Here is a 25,342-nt window from a genome sequence, read left to right as displayed (position 1 = left end):
CGAGTGTCCCACCCGTAGTCGACCCGGACTATATCTAGCCTTTCCTCAGTAATGGATGAGGGGTATCGCCTCACATCAAATCCCCTATCGGACACCAAAGAAGGTTTCTCAACCTCAAGATCTTTGTTGAAGTTGGGCTTGGCTGGTATAATATCCGAGGCTGTAGGCTCGAAAGTGCTTTTTGTTTTAGCCGGAGAAGCAGGCTCGGAACCCGGGGATGAAACCGATGGAACATCATGGGAAGTGGTTTCAGACATTTCGAAAGATATGAAAGGAAGAGGGTTCAGAAGAAAGCTCAAAAATATTGAGGGAACTGGTGATTCAAGAAGCGACAAAGTGCAAAGCAACACTCAAACGAGAACAGTTAGCAGAAGTGGTGACAAAGTTGCCCCTTTTCACGTAGTATGTGCAGTAAATCAGCGACAGATTGGCTGTTGAAGACAACTGAATATGGTGAAAATGAGAAAATGCAGTGAAGAGTGAAAAGTGAAGAAGAAATGGATCGTGAAAAGTGTTGGAATGAAGGGGAAAAGGGCCTTATATAGGCATGGAACTGTGACGGTTACGATTCCTCAACTAACCGGGGGATGCCACGTGTCCCCCGTAATTAATGAGAAATGACTCGAAGCAACGTGCGTGCGGCAGTTGTCAGAGCCGGCCATTCGGGATAAGACATGTGGCTGATAAAGGGGGAACGTGACGCAACCGGAGTCACCAGTTTTGTGGTTTATCCACTTCCCGTTACTCCGATAGATCGGTAATCCGGAAAGTGTGGGGGCTATCTGTATACGGTAAACGCCGGATATGAGTCAAACCGGTGGAGCAGGAGACCGGATGGAGAAGGGAACAAGAACATACACGAGGAGTTTCATTCCGAACCGAAGGAACGCTTGTCCTGAGCTGATAGAGCTTACCATTTGGTCCGGTTCATTTATCACCGAGTTGACCGAGGTCGTTACCCCGAGTATCCGTGCCGTTGGTCCGGTACGGCCGTTGTACACAGGCCACACGTCAGTAGCGTCCTGCCATGGTCAACCACCAACCATGCGTGTGTCAGACCGTATGGCCAACCTAATCCCACCAAATCCGTTCAGAGTTGTCCTTATTATTATTTTAACAATTTGTATGGTATGGGTCCCATGGAGGCAACACTATAAATAGGACTCATCCCCCTCCTTTGAGGGGGTTGGCTCAATCATTTTCAAGAACACTTGTAACATTAAAGCATATATACAATCCCTCTCTCTCTCAGATCTGATTCGGTCCATAGTGACCATTTGCATCTTTATTGTATTTCCTCAAGTAAATATTGCATGCCATCCAATTAGCATCAATACTCTTCATCAATTGCGTTCCTACATAACGTCCATATACTCTACCCCCTACGGTATTTATTGAGATTCAAACACATATCCTATACCTATCTATAAATTCAATTGATTTCCCGAATCGGGGGTAAACAACCTCGTCGTGCAATTTGGTTATTGCTTATTTCTTCCCAACACATATTGGATCTGTAGTAGGGAGAGGTGCATGCTACCCCATTTAATAGGTGCAACACATCAAGTCAAATGTGAAAATTATGGAAGTTCTTGAAAACTTAGGAGTAAGTATTTGTCAATCTTTGAATTGATTTAACTTCAACTAATAATGTGTGTCAAACATAACTTGTTAGATCTTGAATAGTCAGTTGTACATTACACCCATAACTCACCATAACTTATCTGGCAAAGGGCTATAAGTACACTCCTACATAAGTGACACATGTAATTTAAGATTAGATGAAAGTAAATGTAGCATATATAATGCTGAACATTTTTTTTTTTTTTGGTTGAGCCTGCCAAAACATTAATTTTGAGGAAGCTGTGAACCACAAGTAACATGATAATAATGTGAAAACTACAATTTAATAATAGACGAAAGGTGTTGAAAATGGCAGTCCAAAAATGCAACTGAAGTAAGATTGCTAGAGTGACGAGCAAAATCTACTAGTAACTCACATGTAGGGGTATCAATCGTTTTGTAAAACCGACTTAACCGGCCGAATCGAACCCGATTATTAGATATTCTTAATAAAATCGACGGTTTTTATACAAATTTCTAACCATACCGAAAAATTGGGTAGGTTTTTTATTTTATAAAAATAAACCGAAAAAATACTGAACTGTACCATAAACTGTACCGAATATATTTATATGTTAAGTTTAAAATTAATAAACCATTAAATTTTTCGCCTTGCGCCTTAGATGATGGAAATTATTACAAGTCGGCAACAAGTAATTAACACTAATCCAACTATGAAACATGTTATGTTACCCCCATTGAAATTAAATTAGTTCTAGCACCTCAAATAGTAACTAGTTATAAGGTATTGCAACAATCTTCAGTAACAAGGTCCAAGGTATATTAGATATTTTCCTTTCTTATGATTTAAATTCTTTTATTGGATACCGAATCTTATTAGACTCAGTTCTTGTCTCATCTTGATTGATTACTTCATGTTCGTGTGATCTAAATTTTTAGTCTTTATTTAATATTATCGTACTCTATTATAAAATAGTGGAATGGATCTCTATTCTTGTCGTGATTCATATTTTCTTAATTCTTCACCTTTTAAACAATAAAATGTCTAGAGAGTTCTTACCAATATACAAGTATGCATGGTATCGTGTACAACTTCTACTTGTGAATTTTATATGACATTTTTTTTAAAAATACTGAAAAATTAACCGAATCGTACAGATACCGAAGAAAAACCGAGATGATGGGACGGTTTCGAAAAGTCCAATTGTGATTATACAAAATGAAATAACCTAAAAATTAGTATGGTATAAATTTTATAAAATAACCACCTGAACCGTACCATTCACTCTCCTACTAGTAAGGTGTGATAGGACCAAATGCTCACATGTGCAGTGAATTGTTAGGGGCTCCCAAATTATTAGGCCATTCTGGTAATTGTCCACATCCCCCCTCCCCCTCCCCCTCCCCCCGCCAGTATCGGATGCATTTGAAATATTCAACTTATATGTCTATTTACTGAAAGTGAAATTTGGTTTTTACATTATCTTTCTATCTTAAGTCTTAACATGTTAAAACAAGTGGTTTTCTTTATTTTATAAATTATCAAATTAGACTTATTATAGAAAGTTACATATTACGTATAGAGATCATCTTAATTAGGTGTGACCTAACGGTTAATGAAGTGAATAGAAAACGGTTAATGAAGTGAATAGAAATTACAGGATTGAAACTCAAATCCCATATAGACAAATAATGGTAGGTGATGTATGCTAGCGGAAGACGACAACACAAAAGGTAAACTTCAATGTGAAACATTGAGCTCCCGTTCGTCCATACAAAATTTCACTTCATTTCAATAAAAATAAATTCAAAACAACATTTGGTTATATACTAGATTAATTTTTTGAAAAATAAAATTGACTATGAGTTTCAAGTTTGAAAAAGTGATATTTACCGGTTTTTCAAATGATTTTTTTTTTTGGCTCACAAAATTTCAACCCTTTTCAATATAAATGCGCGTCCAAACAAAATTCGATTTTCAAATACTTTTTTTTAAGTATCATATTTTTTATGTCCGAACGCTAGAAGCGGAGCTAAGTGCCGGCCACGGATTCAACCGAACCAGTCACTTTGGTTCAAACACTACATTTTGTCTTAAAAATCCATTGAATATGTATACAAACTATTAATTTAGAACCTAATAACTTAAAAAAGATTACAATCTAGATACCATAAGCTTCAAATAATTTTGGCTTCGCCCCTGTCAACCGCCTACTAAGATGTACAAGATATGTAATGTGTACACAAATAGGTAGATATCCTATGTTTGTCACAGAAGCAAAATAGTGTATGCACTCTCATACATCTCCATCATTTGAGATTTGGAAAGATATTATGTGACTATTGAGTTGGGTCCTCAACTCACTCAACCTTCGCTTGTGAGTTGTAGACTTGTGTGTAAATGCCGAAAATGGGAGTCATTTTCCAGAAGCCAACAACTTTTGATGTTGGCCCTTAAGGTCTAGTCGGTTGGAGTGAATACATCTCCTTCAATGAGGGGTCCAACACTATTTCAAGACCTACCCTATTATAGTGCTAATTTGGCCCCAAGACAATTCCCCAACACAAGCATTTTAGGCTTATGTATCCATCAAATGTCCTGGCAAATCAAACCTCAACGTCAAACTTGGTAGTAGATACTGTTTACAGGTCGAAAAAAACTATCCATACAGTTCAATGCGAGGACCCTCAGCACGTATACTCGCAATTAAGTCGAAAAGAAACTTAATTTTTGTCAAAGACGACTGGCTTTTACTGGAGAAAATCAGTACGGGCTTGGATCGATTCGTCTTATGTATGGAATTATGTTACTACTAAAGCAGTAGTACTTCATTCAAGTAGTTTAAGTTGGACCGAGTCAAAAAGAATATTTACACAATTAGATTAATTATAATTTGTAACTATGAGTAAATCCAAACCATCAATTCATAACTTGATAATGTAAAAACATTTACATCTTAGGCAGGCCTAAGGCTTGCAGCTTGCTTCTATCCTTATAAATTTAAAATTCTAGATCTACCTCTAATCACAAGGTGCCATATATGTAATCTAGCTATAGTTAAGAGTAAAGAGAGAAAGGAATGAGATGAGAAGAATTGTGTAATATAATAAAGGGAGCTTAGAAAATAATAGATGTAGTCTAGGTCCTGGTTTAGGGTCCGTGGCATTTTGCACCCTTAATGTGTGCTCTTTTTTTCAACTTGCACCCTATCCTATTTTTTTTTATGATTTAAACCCCAATCTCTTTATTTCCTTGCAAAACAATAAATTCACCCTTTTTATAAATTTACCATGAGGGCAAAATAGGAATACAAATAATATATCTTTTTTTCCTTCAATTTATTTATTTTATTAGAACTGCAACAACAATAAATTTTATTTTCAAAGCTCTTTTTTATTTTTTTATTTTAAGTGATATTTCTCTATCAATAGTTGCTAAACATTTGGAGTTCTTATTGTTACAAGTTTGTCGCTTTTCCTTTATAATTTAATTACTACTAATTTATAAAGGAAAAACGACAAACTTGTAACAATAAGAACTTCAAATGTTTAGCAACTATTGATAGAGAAATATCACTTAAAATAAAAAAAATAAATAAAAAAAGAGCTTTGAAAATAAAATTTATTGTTGTTGCAGTTCTAATAAAATAAATAAATTGAAGGAAAAAAAGATATATTATTTGTATTCCTATTTTGCCCTCATGAAAAATTTATAAAAAGGGTGAATTTATTGTTTTGCAAGGAAATAAAGAGATTGGGGTTTAAATCATAAAAAAAAATAGGATAGGGTGCAAGTTGAAAAAAAGAGCACACATTAAGGGTGCAAAATGCCACGGACTCCCTGGTTTATGTAGAAGAATGCTCTTCGGTGTGAAGGAAAATGTTCTTAATGTTCTTCTGAAAGATGTTTTCTTGGAAAAAAATGTTTCTTACTTACTCCGTTTGTTCCAATTTACGTGGCACTTTTCACTTCGTGAGAGTCAAACTGTATGAACTTTGATCATCATTTTAAGATGTATTTTTTTCATCAAATTAATATGAGAAAAGTTACAATTTATAGTACTTTTCATTAAAATATCGAGTTAATCTAATCTAGTTTAGCTTCAAAATTTAGTCAAATTGATTCTCGAAAAGCGAAAAATGCCACATAAATTGAGATGGAGGGAGTATGTTATATTATCATAAAGACATTTGTATATAATCTAAACTAATATTATGGGAGGTGGGGATGGGAGCTAGAGGGGTGGGATGAAGATGAAGGTGTGTTGGAGGGTGGAGAAGACACAATCAATGTCGGATGTTACTTGTGGAACTTGTTTTTCCTACTTCCACTAAAAAAGTCATTTCCTTATTTTTTAAAAACTAGTTTAACTAGAGAGAATATTTTCCAAAGCTTTTTGACCAACGGGACGAGAAATTTGAAAAACATTTTCCATACTGAACAAGAAGAAGAAAGAAACAACTAATTTTGACAAATACAGAAGTGATAAGACACATTAGCTACACCTGTTTGGATATATACAGAAAGAATGTCGTTCGCTAGTTGGATACAACCAGAGAGCATAACAAAGGAATAATGCTGGTTTTGTTTCTTCTAGTGTATTTGCCTAATTTAAAATGGCTTTAATTAATATCACGTTCCTCAAAGTAGAGTGTTATGTTGGGCATGCCCTGTATAGATGAACTGTTCCTTATTATACAATTATCGAAGATTGACACTTGAAAAACATGTCAAATTATCAACATGAAACAACTTGTAAAAACTTTGATACCCCTGTCTTAAATCAACTAAATTCTTCTCTCATAGTGACATAGCGGAGAAAAATCGACCCACTTAATAGAGCAGTGTATCAACTGAAACCCGAACAGATTTGTGATTTTTTTTTTTCATAAATCCGAACAGATGCTTTCTAAATCCTCGACATGTCACTTTCGACTACCACTTCTTTTAATTTTATAATTTATACTAGTAAATATGCCCGCGCTTCGCGCGATGTATCAATCAATTTTTAAATCACAATTGTTAAGTGAAGTAACAATTATCTTTTTTTTTAAAAAAATAAAAAATTATCGCCGTATGGTGGCGTGACCTTTATATCAATAAATCAAGAATTACAAAACGAAAGGGAACATAAGCTCAACCCTCTATTCCAGTTTACAGCTAATGATTGCTCACAAAAAATAAAGCAACAGATCTCGGAATGTAACATCAAAGGAACCCAAGAATGGCTAAAATATACAGTAGCAGATGGCCAAAACTGCAGCAGCAGATGACAAAAATTCAGCAGTAGATTACTTCCAAAACAGAGGTGCAAATGACCAAAAATGCAGCAGCGTTTGGCTCAAAATACAGCAGCTTTTGGGCTGAAAAACAGCATCAAAACGCCAAAACTGCAGCAGTAGATTACTCCCAAAATGAGTTGCAAATGACCACAAAATCAGCAAAAGTTTGGCCTAAAAAATTACATCAGTAAAAGGTTGAAATGCAACAGCGTTTGGCCTAGAAATACAGCAGCAAATGACCGAAATTGATAAGCAATCTCTTTTAGAAGTTATTTCACCATATGTGTAAAAGAAGCTGTAAAAAAAAAAAAAACGGAAAAGGGCCAAATATACCCCTGTACTGTACTATTGACAAAGGGTCAAATATACCCCTCATTATACTTTGGGTTCAAATATACTTTGCCGTTATATTTTGGGTCTAAATATACCCCTCATTATACTTTGGGTCTAAATATACCCCTCATTTTTAACGAAGCGACAGGTGTCACCATTCTACTGGCCTATTTTAAAGGATCCTCTAATTAATTAAAATTTAACCCATAATTCGGTATCCAATTAAAGGACCATACCCGGGAAAATTAAAAGCAAGCTTGGAAAAGCTTTTTCAATGGCTGCCATAGTATATGACCGGCGAGCATATGACTGGATCAAAGCACCGTTCTGATCCCAAAGTTGTCCACTAAACGCACCAATCCGAAACAAAAGGCTTCCATTCTAATGAAACCTTACCAAATAGATAAAGTCCATTTTGGAAGAAAGCCCTACAGAGAATTTCCATCTCTATCAGTTTTAACTTATGAGGTGGTTCATTAATATTATGAACCTATTTAGTACTCCCTCCGGAAGAAATAGTCGTTCCAGTCTAAATTATCATCCTGTATTTTTGAATATTTTGCTCCCTTATTGCAGGGTGACAAGCTGGAGATAGTCGTATTAAATGCTGATGGAATTCGTAGGGAAGAAACGGATCTGAGGAAAGACTAATTTCTTGTATCCCGTTCTTATTCAATTATCAATGAATGTAATGAAGCGAATTTCATAATTATGAAAATTTTTGCAGTTCAAACTAATTTAAACTGAAAAAGAAAGTAAGTGGCTTAGAAGGGGGGGGGATTCATTGTCAGCTCCTGATCGTGGGGTGTCCTTGAGAAATTCTCTGTAGGGCTTTCTCCAAAATGGACTTTATCTATTTGGTAAGGTTTCATCAGAATGGAAGCCTTTTGTCTCGGGTTGGTGCATTTAGTGGACAACTTTGGGATCAGAACGGTGCTTTGATCCGGTCATATGCTCGCCGGTCATATACTATGGCAACCATTGAAGAAGTTTTTCCAAGCTTGCTTTTAATTTTCCGGGTATGGGTATGATCCTTTAATTGGATACCGAATTATGGATTAAATTTTAATTAATTAGAGGATACTTTAAAATAGGCCAGTAGAATAGTGACACCTGTTCCTCCGTTAAAAATGAGGGTATATTTAGACTTGAAGTATAATGAGGGGTATATTTAAACCCAAAGTATAACGACAGGATATATTTGGACTCAAAGTATAACGAGGGGTATATTTAGCCATTTTTCAATAGTACAGGGGTATATTTGGCCCTTTTCTGAAGAAAAAAATTTGTCATATTCAATACCGACGAATATTATATTCAACATTGAATAAACACATGCTAGGATGAAGAGACCTCCTCAATGTAGAGGGGAAGCTAAAATTAGTAAATAATTACTAACAAATCTATCTCTTACTCCTACTAAACAAAGTAAATACATCATCCGGCACATGCATTTGCATCTGCCATTATTGTGCAGTATGCGTAGATCACCCTGAAAAATAAGGATTAGACATGGCTTATATAAGAGAATTGACATCAATATTAAACTGTTACACATAACAAATTCTAACATTTTGGTAACATCAAAAGCTTTAACAAATAGAGGTTTTCCATGAAAAACATGGGCTGAAGAAATAACCCGAGGCATCCTATGTGATATGAATAGGTTGCTCACACATCACTGGCTATATCAAAAAATTTCACTGGTGGAATTTATCAATAAGTTGGATAACATGTATGCTTGCCTTAACAATTACCAATGACTGAACCAGACTAACTTAAATATCATGAATAAAGATAAATGATGACAGCTTAGGCAGAAACTACAACAATACCCACAACACCTAGTTCTCTTCTCCTGGTCCTCTTTTTTGCTTCAATTACTTCCTTCCACTTATCCGGGTAGATACTGTAAAAGGTTAAGAGTCAGAATAAAGAGAGATTTTTTCTAATCAAGACTTTTACATTCATAAATAAAATGACTAAGAAAATTGTGATTGTGCAACTTCAGCAGATTTATGACAAAAAGTTAAAGGATATATCAAAATTCAAAATTCAAAATTCAAATTCAAGCTTCGGAAACAACTTGTGAAAAAACCAAATACCACCAATTCCAACATGCTCTTGTCAAAACCAAAAAGAAACAAAATCTAAAATCCCAAAATTGTATGTCTAACCAACAACCTAGAAACCAATCCAGAAAAGTATAAATATGATATATAGATTAGGGGAAAAGGACAAAGGGCCTGTGATATAGAAAGACATTGAGTGTTAGAAACAAAGTTCCTAAAATCTTTTGATCATTAGCCATTAGTAACACAAAAGAAACAAAAACAACTGCATAAGTAAAGGCGAAACGACAAATTCGAAAGAACTGAGAGCCAATGGACTCCTACATCTCTTCCTGATGACATGATCTTGCTGCCTCCTCCTTTTCATACACAATCACGACTCCGTAATTTTATTTAAAGGAACACGCTAATTAATTTTCATAAGTATTCCCGACCCAGAAACTCAGAAATTAAAGCCAAACTTGGAATTAAAAACAGGTCGTCGACTCTAATTGATAATTGAAAAGGACTGCGTCATGTACTGATAACTTTTATTTAGGGCCAAATACTTCTAAAAACACTGACTATATATAGATTTCTAAAGAATCGAAGGAGAATGAGATTTAAAAACTCACTCGAGCATCTGAAAAGAAGCTTGATCCTCACTATTAAGCCCAAGATGGCGGTTGCCATAAAATTACTGCATAATTAAGGAATAATAACAGTGACCCAAGTTGACCATCTTCTATGGTAAACACACCAGTGTTAAGAATTGTGATTCAACTCTGCATTAATGCACTTCTAACAGTGACGGAGTGAATCAAAGACGGACTTGACTAAAAATTCAAAGAGCAAGTAAGGGTAGCATGAAAAATAAAGATGGCAATGAGGGGAGAACGTAAATAATTAGCAGAGAAAATCAAGAAATCGAACAAACTCGTAGCAAGAAAACAATAAATTTAAAAGATAGAAAAGGAACAATATAGAAAAAGCAACAATCTTGATCTCTAGCATCCATGCCCAAACCCCTAAAACAATCCTCTGTGGAGAGCTAATCATTGTCTTGAAATCATCAAAATCCATTTTTTATGATGATAGTAAAACTATTGAACACCATGGTAAATCAGCAAACAAAAATTGACAAACACATAAGCACCACAGATTAAATGATGGAGAAGCGGTAAATAACATGAGATAATGAGAACATAGCCAAAACATATACAGTAGGAGATTTGTGTCGAACAGATGGGACGATACTATTTCAATCTTTCTTTCATACCCACCAAAAGCACACAAAATGTCAAGAACCAGATAAGTGAAAAAAACATAGGCAGAAAAGTCCAAAGTCTAGTTTCATATTCCCACTATCAGTGCCAAGAAAGCAAAAAAAAAAAAAATTGAATAACATACAGAAAAGAAGAACGACACACTGTTAAAATCACTACAAACATGCATATAATCAAATCATACACATGAATTTCTCGCTTGTGGTGCTCCTTTACTCGCCTTGTTCGACAACCCCTTCTTCTTCTTCTTCTTAACTAAAAGTTCCATATTTCCTAAGGTGAATAAAGGTTCAGAGTCTCTACCATTCACATTAAAAGATAAAGACAGAAAAGATGTGAGCCTCTCCAAGTTCAAAGGCAAGCCTGTTGTGGTTTATTTATCCTGCTAATGAATCTTCTGATTGTAATAACAGGTATAGTTTGCACGCCTTGAATCTTGCGTCTAAACTTAGCCAATTCTCACATCAAGTTAGAAATTTTATGATCGAGACAAAAATATTAGAAAAATTCAAAGCATGGTAAAGAAGTACCTAAGAACTGTTACTATGCCCTACTTCCGCCTGCGTCCTTTTCGATTTATACGGTAATCGATTTTGAAATCTGTTGTTACACTTCATATCAAAATCTGCAAATAAACTTTGCCTTATTTCCCCAACAACCTTCAGAATCCCTCCTCACTTTGAAATTCTTCTTCAAGGCTCACAAAACCCCTTCAACCCTGGCAGGTATGTTGTTTATCTATTCTCAACCACTACTTTTATCTTTTAACACATCAACTTTTCCATGACGAATTCCTGCTGTTTCTTTCATTTACTTACACTACGACTCCCATACAAGTTGATTAAAAAAACCCGACTTCAAGTAGTACATGACAATTGATTGTGTTACCAAATACGTAACTATATTTCTGCCCGTTCTTAAATTCTTAAAAAAAATAGTTAATTTATATTGGTGTTATGTTATTATGCGAAGGGTTTTGTTTTTTTTTATCGTGGAAAAAGATAAAGGACACTCATGGTAAGTGAGTCATGTCACATCACCATGCCAATATCCCCCAATTATACAGATATATAGATTGTACACTGACCTGTGCAAATATCCCATAGAGATCACATAGAAGAACCCAATTGAGTAAGTTGCTGATGTAATGAGAAATTGAAGCCCAAAACAAACATAAGAAGTGAAGAACAGAAGGATGGCTGAAGTAGCGTATTAAAGCAAAAAAGGAAATGAGTAAAGAAGTACCAACTTTGAGGAATTTTTTGACAGTCTTTCGCTTCATCTCGTCCTGATTTTGATGACGCATATTCAAGAGGAACGATGAGAGTAGGGTAAATAAAGAGAGGCGTTAATTGGAGGAAGGGAGAGTAACGTTTGACAGGGGAAGGACAACGGATAGTTAAGCCAGGAAAAGAAAAGCGACGCTTCGGTAAACTTTAAAGTGAGGGACACTGTTTATTTATATTTGTGTAAATTTGCAAAAGGCTAAAATTTGACAAAAAAGATAAATAGGAATGCTGGAGTCTAAGGCATGCCACATCAGCAGACCTTTGTCCCTGCTTTATATATATATATATATATATATATATATATATATATATATATATATATATATATATATATATTATAGTCGGTTAACCTCAATAGTCATCGATGACATATATTTAATTGACCACAGTGGTTTGATATATTAAAAATCATAAGTAATTGTAGTCACTACTATTATTAGTATGACACCTACTTGTTTCTATAAACTCTAGATATCTTTGATGTTCATTGCCCACAAAAGGAATAATTCTATAATGAGAAAAATTTTAAAACTACAAAATCAGAGAGAAAAAAGCAAATGCACAATTATTGAGTAAACTTGGTTTTCTTCTTGATTAGCAATACAGCATCTGTTTCATCTTCAAAGTATATCGTGGGCCTAACTATTCAGCCCAATTTCTTATTGGACGTTGGAATAGGGCAATTCGCAGGAATATCCTTTATCTTGGGGCGGTCTTTAATACTACTCCACTTTGGTTAGCCTTGCAGAAGAGAAAGCCCAGCAGGCAGCAGCTCTAACTTTCTTTCATCTCCATTTCCAACTTCTTGTGCCATTAAACCTCCTGCCCCCCAAAATTTTCTTGGTTGCTTTAGTGTGAAAATTTTCATATCTCTTAGGAGTCATTTGGTAGCTGATTAGGAGCTAATTTATGCAAGTAATAGTACCATGTTTGATAGCATTCTTTTGCTATGTATAAAATTCAACACACATAATACAGCGTTTGGTTTGCAATTAGAAACCCCTAGAAGTAATACATGAATACATTACTAATACATGCATAAGTCTAACCAGCTACCAAACTACCTCTTAATAATGGACGAATAGAGGAAGATAGGTTCATGTCAACCACGAAGAAGGCAGGCAAATCAATAAACAGAACATGTATGACTTTAGCTTTAAAGTAGACTTGAAGTAAAAGCATGTCATGGGCCAATGGCTACGGCCTTTTAATTTCTTTCTTTATACCTTTAATTCCCTTTTTATGGTTTTAACTAAAAACTGACTTTCAATCAGTCATTTTCTTCTTCTGTTCCGAGCAGGGGCGGATCCACTATTGTGGCACTGGATTTATTTAAACTCAGTAGATATAAATTCTTAACTTCAAAAATATAATGAATAATACTAAGTTGAATACGTAAAATTTAAATCTTGTATCCGCCTCTAATTTGGATACTTAACACATGAGTTTGATAAATAAGATGGGGTTGCAAGATATTAAATGCGTAGCTGAGCCATCTTGTGGGACGTGCATGTATCCCAGGCATTTTTTAAGAGATCAAGTCCTAGCATTCTCTACAAAGATGTTATTCATTCTATCTCAAAATAACTGTCGTTTTAGTGGGAAAAAAAAATTATCTCATAATAATTGTCGCCTTAGAAATTTAAGACAAAAGTCAATATAGTCAGACCTCTCTATAACGGCATTCATATATAATAGCACCTCTCTATAATAGCTAAGTTTTTTCAGAACAAATTTTTTATGTTATATTTTACTTCTCTGAAACAACATTTTACCTATAACAACAACAACCAACTTTATAACAGTACCTTCTTTGTTAAATTACCCACCATATAACAATTATCTTCTTTTTTTGGTTATATAATAATTAACCATCTTTATAAAAATAGAATTCTATGATTACTAATAATAAGTGTAGAGATTTGACCAAATATTTGATCCTTTAATACATTATTTATGGCAAAGAATATCATATGAATAAATATATTTTCATAGTTAAAAGATTTTTCTAGTGTGATTAAGCTTAGAATTTGGTGATTTAAAATGAAAAAATTAAATTTTATGCATCTTTTTAGCCTATAACAGCTAAATATTATTTAAATGTTAATGTTGTTATAGGTGCATAACAGTCATTCCTATAACAACCAAAAATCCCTGACCCAACGATCTTGTTATAGAGAGGTTTGACTGTAATTATTTCCAATTATACCATTATATTAAAGACTTCTTCTTAATAGTGCTCAAATATTAAAAAAAACATCTAATAAATAGGGGTAATTTAGTAAACTTATATTGTATTTATTGATTTATTAATAGGCGTGAAATGAGCTAATGCATCACTTATTTTGGGAGGGAGGAAGTACAATTCAAATTGTAATTCTGATGGATTTCTGACCACCATTGTCCAATTGCGTCTTCGTTACTCTGCTATCAACTTAATTATGTGACAAATACTTATACATCTGATTAGATTTAAATGCCTCCTCAATTTGATAGTAGTTGGGTTATCAAACTTGATGTTCTTTATAATTTAGAGATATCGTAACAGTTCAACGTGCAGATCTGTTGCTTTCAACTGGCTTGTGTGTTTCGCACGTCCTATAAAACTATATGGTCAAATAAAGTACTGCCTATTGCATAAACGACCAGAATTTTTTTTTAACTAACTTTGCTTTAAAAATCAATCTCCCTCTTCAATTTTGAATAATAGATATTTTCCCCCCTTAATTCTATGCAATGACTAGTTCACCCTTATTTTTTTCAATCTTCCATTTATGTAATACATTTTTATATTATATATAATATTTATTTTTTAATCTAGGTATTTATAGATTCTTATTCAAGTTCATTAACAATATAAGCATAATAATACTTTTATGAATTTGTAACAAAATCTAATGCTATTTCTTATGATTGTTATTTCAATATTACTGCATATAATGCATATATGTATGTACATGCATGTGTGTATATTTAAGTTTCACTTCTCTCTTATTCTTTATTGTTTATATAAATAAACAAGTTTTGGTTATCACTAAAGCAATATTTCTTAAATTATAATAAAATTCATTTACAGTATAAATAAATCATTTTAAAAAAATATTGCCTCTATTTTTTAATTGTTTTTGCAAATCTACATCAAAATATATTTATAAATTTATTATGACTTGTTATTTTTCACTTGTATAATAAATATTAAAGCTTTTATTATTTTTAATAAAATTAAATTTTTGTTTATTCTGCTAATTTATTTTAATTTGTTATAGAACATCATTAACTTATATACTCAATTAATAATTCTCACGGTTTCTTCGCCTAGAAAATAATATTTATTTTTTATAAGAAATTTGTTACATAAATTAAAAAAATGAAAAATGTCATGATTTTAAAAAAGTAAAAAAATAAGACAAAAGTTGATAATGTAAGGGTAAAATAGATATTTAAAAAAATCAATTAGGATAAAAAGGGAATAATGCCTATTATTCAAAATTGAGGAAGGAGTTTGATTTTTAAAATATAGTTGGGGATGTAAATAATTTTTACCCAATTAAAATTAGATCATTCATTGCAATGAGAATAGGACACACTTGTAGGATGCAGAGATGCCTATACCGACACATTTTTGTGTGGAGAGTACGCAATATCGCATGCAAAATTATACATAACTCCTTCAATCAATATAAGTATAATATCTTTACTTTCCATTACTTCTACAATGTTTTGCTTACTAGTTACGAGGGATTGAAGCGTGAATTTAATAGGGATTGCCTCCAAGATTTTGTTCTATGACATTACAGCAACAACAATTGTTAATATTTAGTGTAATCCCACAGGTAAAGTCTGAAGCAAATACAGTGTACACAGACTTTATCTCTATCTTATGGAGGCAAAGATGGTGTTTTTGAAAGACCCTCGGTTCACGTATAACAACTCAAAGTAGTTATAAAAAGAAAAATACGACAATGAAGAAAACATGACAACTAATAAGGAAAGCAATACGTAGCATTAAGATAAAGCAGTAACAACAACGGAATAGTGTGATAACCAAAACACAATAAACAACAAAAAAGGTAACATATATCAAAAGTAAGAAACTACATCAATAAACTAATACTACGACAAGCTCGGTGCTCTAAACTACCACCAAGCCTAATCCCTCCGAAAACGAGACAACCTTCTAGCCTAATTCGTAATCTCAATACCTTTTATCTTATCTACGGCCATGTCCTCAATAAGTTAAATTTGTTCTGTGACATTAGCAGAAACATAATTTCTTCATGTTCTTTAAGAAAAAAATAATCTAAATTCATTAATAAGTTGAGAACTTTAGCTGATGATGCTAAGAAGCAGAAAACAACGCTTTTTTCATATAGTTTTAACTTAGTTTTCTCTAAAATCAAAGGTTTACTGACATTCTAAATTCATTATGTGGTATTAAAGTATTAACTAATACTCCATGCAGTATATGTCTTTTATGTACATTTTTATCGGTTAGTTTTTACCTTAGCATAAGTTATAATTATGGATTTATGGTAGCTAGAAATCGTCGGTGGCTGTCGACAATAAGATATTTGAGTGGACCTAGAAATCTATGTCCTTATACTTCGGCGAAACGGAGGTTGTTGTACTATCCATCTCCCGGTTGCCACGTGTAGGGTAGAAGTATCTTTGATTTTGGCCACGTCTGATTAATTGGGCTTAATACTGCAATGGGCCAGGTTGGATTAGCAACTTAGATGGCTTGCATTAATTGTTGATTTTCGGCAACTTAGATGGTTTACATCAAATCTAAGGGCACGAGATTTTTTTTTTTTTTTTACGTTAGTTCAAATTATTCATCAATGTAGCATCCCATGCTACTAACTGTAAAATTAAATTGGTAGTATAACTGTAAAATCTCTATAATTTAAAAGCAAATATAAGTTCTTATAAGGTTGGACTGTCATCTAGGATTGTTATTTGCGTTGTATACTTATTAAAAGAGAAGAGTTGGTCTTACCTTATGAAATCTAACTCAACCACCCCCGCCCTCCCCCCCAAAAAAAACACCCACCAAAAAAAATATATAGATAAACATGAATCAATTTAACTTAAGGATAAAAATCAAACATTCCAGCATTCTTCTGGTAACAAAAGATAAAACTGTTCAAATTTTGAATGACACTTAGTGGGAATGACAAAAAAGATCACTAACAAAGACAATTTTTTTTTAGTGTCATGTGTTGATCATTGCTCACACCAAAGTGGAAAAAGTAGCACAGACAAAAACAGAGCTTAAACATGAGAAAAATGTGTATTTAATTTAAAAAGACATATTCACACACAATATTCATATTAAATTAATAAACACATAATATGTGTCACATAAATGTTACTCCCTCTGTCAAAATAAATGATCACATAGACATTAGCACAATCCTAAAGAAAATACTAATTTAATTTTTAGAAATATTTTAAAATATCTAACTAAATTATCCTTAAATAAATACTACTTAATATAATATAATTAATTAATATAATTTCTTAATTACACAAAAATTCACTTATCTAAATAAGGGTAACTTTGGAAGAAAATAATTAATTTTTTCTTGATTACGTACACACTTATTTTGGATAAAAATAAAAAGGCTATTGAGTGAGTATTATTACTTAAGTGGAATTAATACATATTTTCATATTAATTTTATCATTTAATTATCCTTGTGTTTAATGTAAACATTCAATATATCCAAAAAAAAAAAAAAAAAAAAAAGAACCCCACTTTTGGCATGTCATAACTAACCACTCCAATCAAATCCACAGGGGTTAAATTAAACCCGATCCATAATCATATATTATGACCTTATAATATCACTCAGTAATAAACCGACCCAATTGTCTTATCATCTCTCTCTATCCCCCTTTATTATTATCTGTCAAATAAATATTTTCCGTTTGTCCACACTACTCTCCGGTCACCGGCTTTTCAAGATTCCGGCAACTCCGATGTATCCCACATTTATTGTTACTCAGTGTATATCTTATTGATTTCTCCTCTTTAATTGGGTTTCGCTTCAATGATCACTTAAAGATCGAAGCTTTTCGTAGAATCTACTCGTAATGTGCGAAAGTGTTAGGGATTTTGCTTTTCTGAAGGGAAAACTATGAAATTTTGTTCTCATTGAGGGGAAATATTTGAACTTTTCTATTTTGGGGTGGTTGGATTTCTACATTTTTACAACCCCACGTCTTCTTTTTGCAACCTTTTGCGTGAAGCAATTGTGGGTCTAAAAAAAGTGGGATTCTTGATTGATTTTAGATCCTACATTATCCAAAGAAGTTATCTTTTTGGGGTATGTTGATTGTGTGTGATCAGCAACTGAGTAGAACAAAAAGAAAAGAAATACAAACTTGTGAGTTGAACTAAGCGGGCTTTTGATTGATTTTGGATCCTACATTATTTAAAGAAGTGAGCTTTTCGAGGTATATTGATTGAGGGGAAAAAAAAAAAGAACACAATATTGTGAGTTGAATAGTAATACAAAATGTGCTGATAAAGTAGTTAATCATAGGGGGTGGGGGTTAATTTGGCATAATGGGGCTAAAAGCGACAACTTTAGCAGACAGTCGTGTTGAGAAATTGAAGAGTTCTATGGTATCAAAGTCTAGAATGATGTTATGGTTGATAAGGGTAACAACATCAGTGCTGTTGTGGATTTGTTTGGTTCAATTGACAATATTGGGAGAGACTTGGGGTCCTAGAGTTTTAAAAGGCTGGCCCTCTTGTCTTTCTCAAGAATCCGCGGCACTACTGGCTGTTAAATCGTCGCCTGAGGTCCCTGCTAGAGTTCTTCCACCAAAGAGTGAGTATCCTTTTGATTGCAACTATAAGTTTTCGAAACATGTGTGTTTGCCTTTGTGGTTTTTCATGTTCAGATACTCAGCATTGTTGACTTGTTTTCCCCTACATTGGTCGATAACTTAGAGATCATGGTTGAAATTGTGTCATAGTATAATAGGAAACATCAAAGTGGAATGTGAAATTATGAATTAGTATAGTTCAATGCCATTTGTGGATATTGTAGTTGTAGGGCTTGTAATAGATGGTTGTAGTATTGTGCTAATTATAATTGGTAATACTTTTGAAGTATGTAGATCCATTGTTTGAGTATTTGGCTTGGAATATTAGTTGAAATCATCATATGCTACATGGTCCAATTCAGGTTTAATCAAACTTTCAGTGACCGGAATTTCAAAATAAAATTGTTCTGCAAGTCTTTCCATGGTCATCTGTTTCATGACCTACAATATTGGAAGTTCCCCGTTGAACTTAGAGCTAATGACTTCACATGATTATTTGTGAATCAGGGGTTTACAGGAATAATGGTTACCTCATGGTTTCATGCAATGGTGGGCTTAATCAAATGCGGTCAGCGGTTAGTAGCTTGCTTTAGATCAATCAGTTCACTACCACATACAAATGTAATTAATTCAGACGACCATTGTGAATTTGACTTGTGAGATGGTTTTGTCACTTGTTTTTCTCCCCTTTGTCCTTGTTGCAGATATGTGATATGGTTGCTATAGCAAGATATCTGAATGTGACTCTTATTGTTCCTGAGCTGGATAAAACCTCCTTTTGGGCTGATCCTAGGTGTGTCCACTTAATTATCTTGATTTTTGTCTTTCAAATTACTGACTTCTTCTTTAGAAAGAAAAGATGATGATTTTTATTAACAACATTTTTTATTTGCAGTGAATTTCAAGACATATTTGATATTGATCACTTCATAATGTCCTTGAGAGATGAAGTTCGAATATTGAAGGAGCTACCTCCAAGGCTGAAGAGGAGAGTAGAGTTAGGAACAATTCATACCATGGCTCCTGTTAGTTGGTCTGATATTTCGTACTACCATAATCAGGTTTGTCGTCTATTGCTAAATGGTACTTTGTTATTGTTGTTAACTCTCACATCCTTTTTCCAGTTTAATGATGGTCATTTTCTGAATACAGGTGCTTCCCTTAATTCGGAAGTATAAAGTAGTTCATTTAAACAGGACTGATGCTCGGCTTGCCAATAATGGACAACCTATGGAAATTCAAAAGCTACGATGCCGAGTTAATTTTGGTGCGTTGAAATTCACCCCTCAAATAGAAGAGTTGGGTAGAAAGGTCGTCAAAATACTCAGGCAAGAGGGTCCTTTTATGGTTCTGCACCTGAGATACGAAATGGATATGTTAGCTTTCTCTGGCTGTACTCAGGGATGCAACCACGAGGAGGTTGATGAATTGACAAGAATGAGGTGAAGTTAAATCCTTTATGTTCATTGGTGGCTTTAATCATCCTTCGTTCACTAGCTGATTAATTAATATTTTGTTCTGTAGATATGCTTATCCATGGTGGAAAGAAAAAATTATAAATTCAGATTTGAAAAGAAGAGATGGTCTGTGTCCTTTGACACCTGAAGAAACTGCTCTTACTTTAAGGGCATTGGACATTGATCCTAGTATTCAAGTCTACATCGCTGCTGGGGAGATTTATGGTGGAGAAAGGAGAATGGCTAGTCTTGCTGCAGCTTATCCCAATCTGGTAGTTAGAAAGTTCTATTTATTTTTCAAGCTCCTGAATATGTTGACTGAATTTTCAGACTCACCATTTGCGCGAACTTTGTTTTCTAACAGTTAAGGAAGGAGACATTACTAGAGCCTTCTGAGCTGAGGTTCTTTCAAAATCACTCCTCCCAGATGGCAGCATTAGATTATCTTGTTTCCTTGGAGAGCGATATCTTTGTTCCTACATATGATGGAAACATGGCTAAAGTTGTTGAAGGACATCGCAGGTATTCTCTTTTGATAATCTAAATAGTTGTTACTTGCTTTTAGAAATATATTTTGCAAAATCAATTTCAATTTCAAAAATATATTTTGCAAAATGTTAAGAGCCAGGAAAGAATTTCCTCCGGTGTTATACCTCGTCTTCTACCTCTATGTAGTAATTATTCATTAGGAATGCACATTTCACACGGGGTTCAGTTGGTTTGGTGGTTTTGATACAATTTTCACGTATCCTCTATACTATACAGATATCTTGGATATAAGAGAACTATCTTGTTAGACAGAAGGCATTTGGTGGATTTAATAGACCAACATAATGCTGGATCATTGACATGGGATGAGTTTTCTACCGCTGTTAAGGAAGCTCATGCTGAACGTATGGGCAACCCTACCAAGAGATTGGTCATTCAAAATAAACCTAAAGAGGAGGATTATTTTTACTCCAACCCATGGGAGTGCTTAGAACCATCTTATGAGGATGAAACTTCAAGCAGCATGTAAACTATGGTGGTGGTAACATTCAGGTAGAGAAAATTACTCCGGTGCACTGTGACATATTTAGAGGACGGACTTGCTCGTCAACACCTTAAAACATTATGCTGGATTTTGCTTTGATGACGGTTGTTGCAGTAGAGGGGTGATGCACTTGAAATCCTGAGATCCTCGAAATCATTTGAAGGGGTTACATTAAAATGTTCTTCTTCTTTTTTTTTAATCCGGACACCCAATAATCGAATACATGTATAGAAACTGTTCTGCCATTGCAGGGATACATTGTCAATGGCAGCACACGCAAAGGAGTACACAATAGAATTGCCTTCCACTTAATACCACCCTAGTTGAGCCACTGAGGCTCCTCCATTCTTTTCTTTACAACTCGTGTGCTATATTTGCTTCTTCTCCATCCCCCACCCCCCCACAAACAAATCCAAAAAAGAAAAAAAGATAAAGAAAAATCAGCATGTCATGGCATAAAACGATTGTTAGGGTCATTCACTTGATTCTCTCATTGGTTTTGCTTCCGAAGGATATGATATGATGCTTGCATATTATGCCAAAGGCATTATGGTGGATAGGCTCATTTTATTTGTCCAAGTCTTGGTAAAAAGAGTTGCACGATACATATCTTGGTGAGAGATGGTAAACACTCGAAGGATTAGACAAAATATGTACAAGTTAATTTGGACACCTCTAAAAGTTTTAAAAAATAAAGAAAATTGAATGATTATGGCCACCGGAATGTGGATATATTCCACAGAGCATGTAATTAGTAAGTGGGTTGTATAATAAATTTGATTGGTAAGCTGGGAATTATTATTGGAAAGCCGAACCCAGTCATTTCGTTAGTCAATAGTTTATACTTCTTCTTATTTGATACCAGAATATGATGATAATTAATTACTAATACTGCCACCGACAAGTATTAAAATATATGTTTAACCTTAGAGATGACTCCATGTGGGGAAGAAACATTAAAGAAACTCGGCTAGGATACTGATGTCTAGTTCTGTTTCTTGGGATTTTAGTTTATGGCTGAAATTAGACTGTTATTAAACTCATTTAGCAATTATATTTTTTAATAAAAGCACTTTACAACTCACTGGCATTGAACATGTCACTATTAAATATACGTTAAAAGGAAAAAGGAAGAAAGAAAACAAATGGCAACCAGATACAAAGGTGTTCATTTTTTATTTTGCTTTTCTAATCTTGTCGTCAAATGATTATAGAAACTATTGGTCGAGGGAGAGATGATTTGAGTAATCATTATGATTAATAAATTAACATGTAGGTCGAGTGATACCTGAACTTTTTTTTTTTTTAGAAGAAAAACAAAGGTAAGAGTACTTAATTTTCATATTGTGAGAGGACCCTAATGCCTAAACACCAAAGCATAGCAACTTTCAGCACTTAATCTCCATTAAATTATTAATCCTCCTAACACTAGTGCGTTAGTGCGTCCTTATTGAGAGGACCATTATTTGATTAATCTCCAATTTACTCATATCTTATTGTTCAATTATTCACCAGTAGTGGCTCTATTCAACCAAGTTTCAAATGCCAAAAGAATCAGAAAACGAAATAAATTTGAAGTCCTCAATCCTCCCTTTAGTTTCAACTTCTCCACTATTTTGCAACGACAAAAGATAATAACAAAATAATTTTCAACTATGTTACACTCTGCTACAAAAATTCTTACTGTTTATATCGCTTCATTTATCCCGTTCCATTCCAATATCATAACAATAACATTACAAATTCTCTACATATTCTATTGATGTAAATGTATCTAACATCACTAAAAAATATCTTAACGACATTAGATCTAAACTAATTATACTATCATGAAGATAAAATTTAATCCCACCTAATTATATACTCTACTGCTTGAAGCCAAAAGACAAAAATAAAAATAGAAAATGAGAATGGACGATAATAGAAGCTAGAAGGTCTAGTTAGGCTTATTTAATTTTACGAATTATTGGGATCTTACTTGGAGTTCTCGTACGTTAGAAGTCCAAGACAGGCAATTCCAAGAAACTACTGGACTGTGAAATATTAACAGATGGTAATTATTTAAAGCATTGTTCTTATCAATTATTGAAGGATCCAAGAAAAAAGCACTCCTCGAGGTAGGAATCTTAGTTGGTGACTGTTGAGGAGAATTCAATTCTCTTCATAGTTTCAACTGTATTCTACTCTTTATCTATCTGAATATGAGTCTACCTGTGAATTTAGATTTTACTAGTAGCTTTAAATTTAGTGCTATATTATTTTATTTAGAATAAGCAAACAAGTAAATAGGCAAAATAACTATCATGCTTACCGAAGTATATTATACCGATCAAAATAGGGGAAAGGACATAAATGGCCGCTCGGCCAAAAATTATCCCACCCGATGGCTACAATTTTCTTAAACCCAAATTATAACCACTAAACTAATTCCACTTTCCTTTCTTTTTCTGTCTTCTACATTTTTCTTCTTCCTCTTCCTCTTCCACCTTCTTCTCCATCTTCTCCTCCTCTTTCCTCTTCCACCTTCTTCTCCAATTTTATTTGTGAGTTGCAGGTTACGAAAATGGTAGAGGATTCATATGAAGACGCCATTGCAGGACTGAAAAAGTTTTGATGTATAGAAATTGTATCCTATGTGTATATAATATGTGTCCCTGCTGTATATGTATATAAAATATATCATATGTATAGAAACTGTATCATATGTGTATATAATATGTACCCCTGTTGTATATGTATATAAACGGTATCATTCTTGTATAAAAAGTGTATATATAATTCCAACATGTGTATATAAATTGTATCAGTCTTGTATAAAAAGTGTATCATACGTATAAAAATGTATTATAGAAACTGTATCATTGTGGTATATAATATGTATCGCTATCGTATATGTAAAAAAAAAAAATCATATCATTATTGCATAATATGCGTATAAAGGTATAATTAACGTATAATTTATGTATAATAAATGTATGATTAATTCCAACATATGTATATAAAATGTATAATTCTTGTCTATAAAGTGTATATATAATTCCAACATATGTATATATGCTGTAGCAGCCCTTTAGTGGCGACTTAGTCTCCACAAAAAGTCTTTTTTTTAAGCGCCTGGACTGTTGAGACGATCAGCCTTGGCATTATTTTGGGCTGACCGGCCATTTTTTGGCATTATTTTGGGCCGAACGGACATCTAGTGGAATTAAGCCCAAACAATAATTAAATATGAGATTAATTTGGCTGAGTGGACACACAATATCCTTTTCCCATCAAAATACGCTAAGCTTCTTCTCTTCGTGCTATAAAGTGATCAATAGAAAGATTCAAATTAGAGAAATCGAATTTATAATCTTTATTCACGCTTGAAGTATACACTAACAAGTAACAAGTAAGACCAATTGATCTATAAATTACTTTGAAAAATTGTCACTCTCCCCCCTTTATTTTAATTGACTTTTTCAAATTTCTATTTTATCATTACATTATCAACTTGTCTTTTTTTGTTTTACTTCTTTAAAATCATGATTTTTTTTTATCTCTTTAATCTATGTACAAAATTTTCTATAAAAAAATAAATATTATTGTCGAGACAGAAAAAGAAAAGTAAGAAATACTAGTTGAGTATATAACTTCATGTCGTTTTATAATGAATAAATGAGAAGAATAGTTTTTTTATTAATAATAATCAAAATTCTGATATCTATTATACAAGTAAAAATAATAGATAATAATAACTTTATAAATATATTTCAATGCAGGTAATACAAAATAATTAATAAAAATAGAGGTTTATTCTATAACAAACTCCTAAAAGATTATCTATTTATATATTTAAATGAATTTTAAATTATAATTTAAAATATTCCACTAATGACAACCAAACCATGTTTATATATTGACAATAGAGAACAAGAGAGAAGTGAAACTTAAATATACATATACATATATATGTAAAAATAACAGGTAATATGTGTGTGTGTATATATATACACACATGCATGTACATACATAATATACACTTAATGCGTGTAATATTAAAATACCAATCATAATATAGAAAGGTAATACATGGATGGAAGATTGATAATGTCATGGGTAAAATAGACATTGCATAAGATAAAGGGGAAAGAATATCTATTATTTAGGGAAGAGTTTGATTTTGAAAATTAAGTCAATTTTCACC

At 33.3% G+C, this 25,342-nt stretch overlaps 1 protein-coding gene and 1 long non-coding RNA gene across 3 annotated transcripts; one reads left to right on the top strand and one right to left on the bottom strand.

The window, feature by feature from the left end:
- Positions 1 to 8,717: 8,717 nt before the first annotated feature.
- LOC132600262 (uncharacterized) lies at positions 8,718 to 12,044 on the bottom strand. The gene is made up of 3 exons (XR_009567171.1): positions 11,787 to 12,044; positions 9,887 to 11,676; positions 8,718 to 9,109 (listed from the first exon to the last, which is right to left on the bottom strand). It is a non-coding gene; the product is annotated as an uncharacterized LOC132600262 (long non-coding RNA).
- Positions 12,045 to 17,660: 5,616 nt separating this feature from the next.
- On the top strand, positions 17,661 to 21,516 carry LOC132600245 (rhamnogalacturonan I rhamnosyltransferase 1-like). 2 transcript variants are annotated; one of them, XM_060313326.1, is made up of 8 exons: positions 17,661 to 18,668; positions 19,174 to 19,241; positions 19,371 to 19,459; positions 19,562 to 19,727; positions 19,819 to 20,108; positions 20,191 to 20,395; positions 20,488 to 20,645; positions 20,889 to 21,516. In XM_060313326.1, the coding sequence occupies exons 1-8, from the start codon at positions 18,401 to 18,403 to the stop codon at positions 21,139 to 21,141; spliced, it is 1,497 nt and encodes a 498-aa protein (XP_060169309.1). In that variant the 5' UTR covers positions 17,661 to 18,400; the 3' UTR covers positions 21,142 to 21,516. The 2 variants fall into 2 exon arrangements, with proteins under 2 accessions (XP_060169309.1, XP_060169314.1); XM_060313331.1 differs by having other exon boundaries at positions 18,528 to 18,668; positions 19,174 to 19,287.
- Positions 21,517 to 25,342: the final 3,826 nt, after the last annotated feature.

The sequence above is a fragment of the Lycium barbarum genome, chromosome 1, assembly GCF_019175385.1.
Source record: "Lycium barbarum isolate Lr01 chromosome 1, ASM1917538v2, whole genome shotgun sequence".
Classification (NCBI taxonomy): Eukaryota; Viridiplantae; Streptophyta; class Magnoliopsida; order Solanales; family Solanaceae; genus Lycium; species Lycium barbarum.
Note: the sequence above shows the minus strand (reverse complement) of the source record. Positions and strands in the feature narration are given on the sequence as shown.

What these genes read in the sequence shown, in the direction of transcription:
- LOC132600245 (XM_060313326.1), top strand. Translation starts at nt 18,401, where the DNA reads ATGGGGCTAAAAGCGACAACTTTAGCAGACAGTCGTGTTGAGAAATTG. An exon ending in GATGAATTGACAAGAATGAG is followed by an intron (nt 20,109 to 20,190) that starts GTGAAGTTAAAT and finishes TTTGTTCTGTAG; the next exon opens with ATATGCTTATCCATGGTGGA. An exon ending in GTTGTTGAAGGACATCGCAG is followed by an intron (nt 20,646 to 20,888) that starts GTATTCTCTTTT and finishes TATACTATACAG; the next exon opens with ATATCTTGGATATAAGAGAA.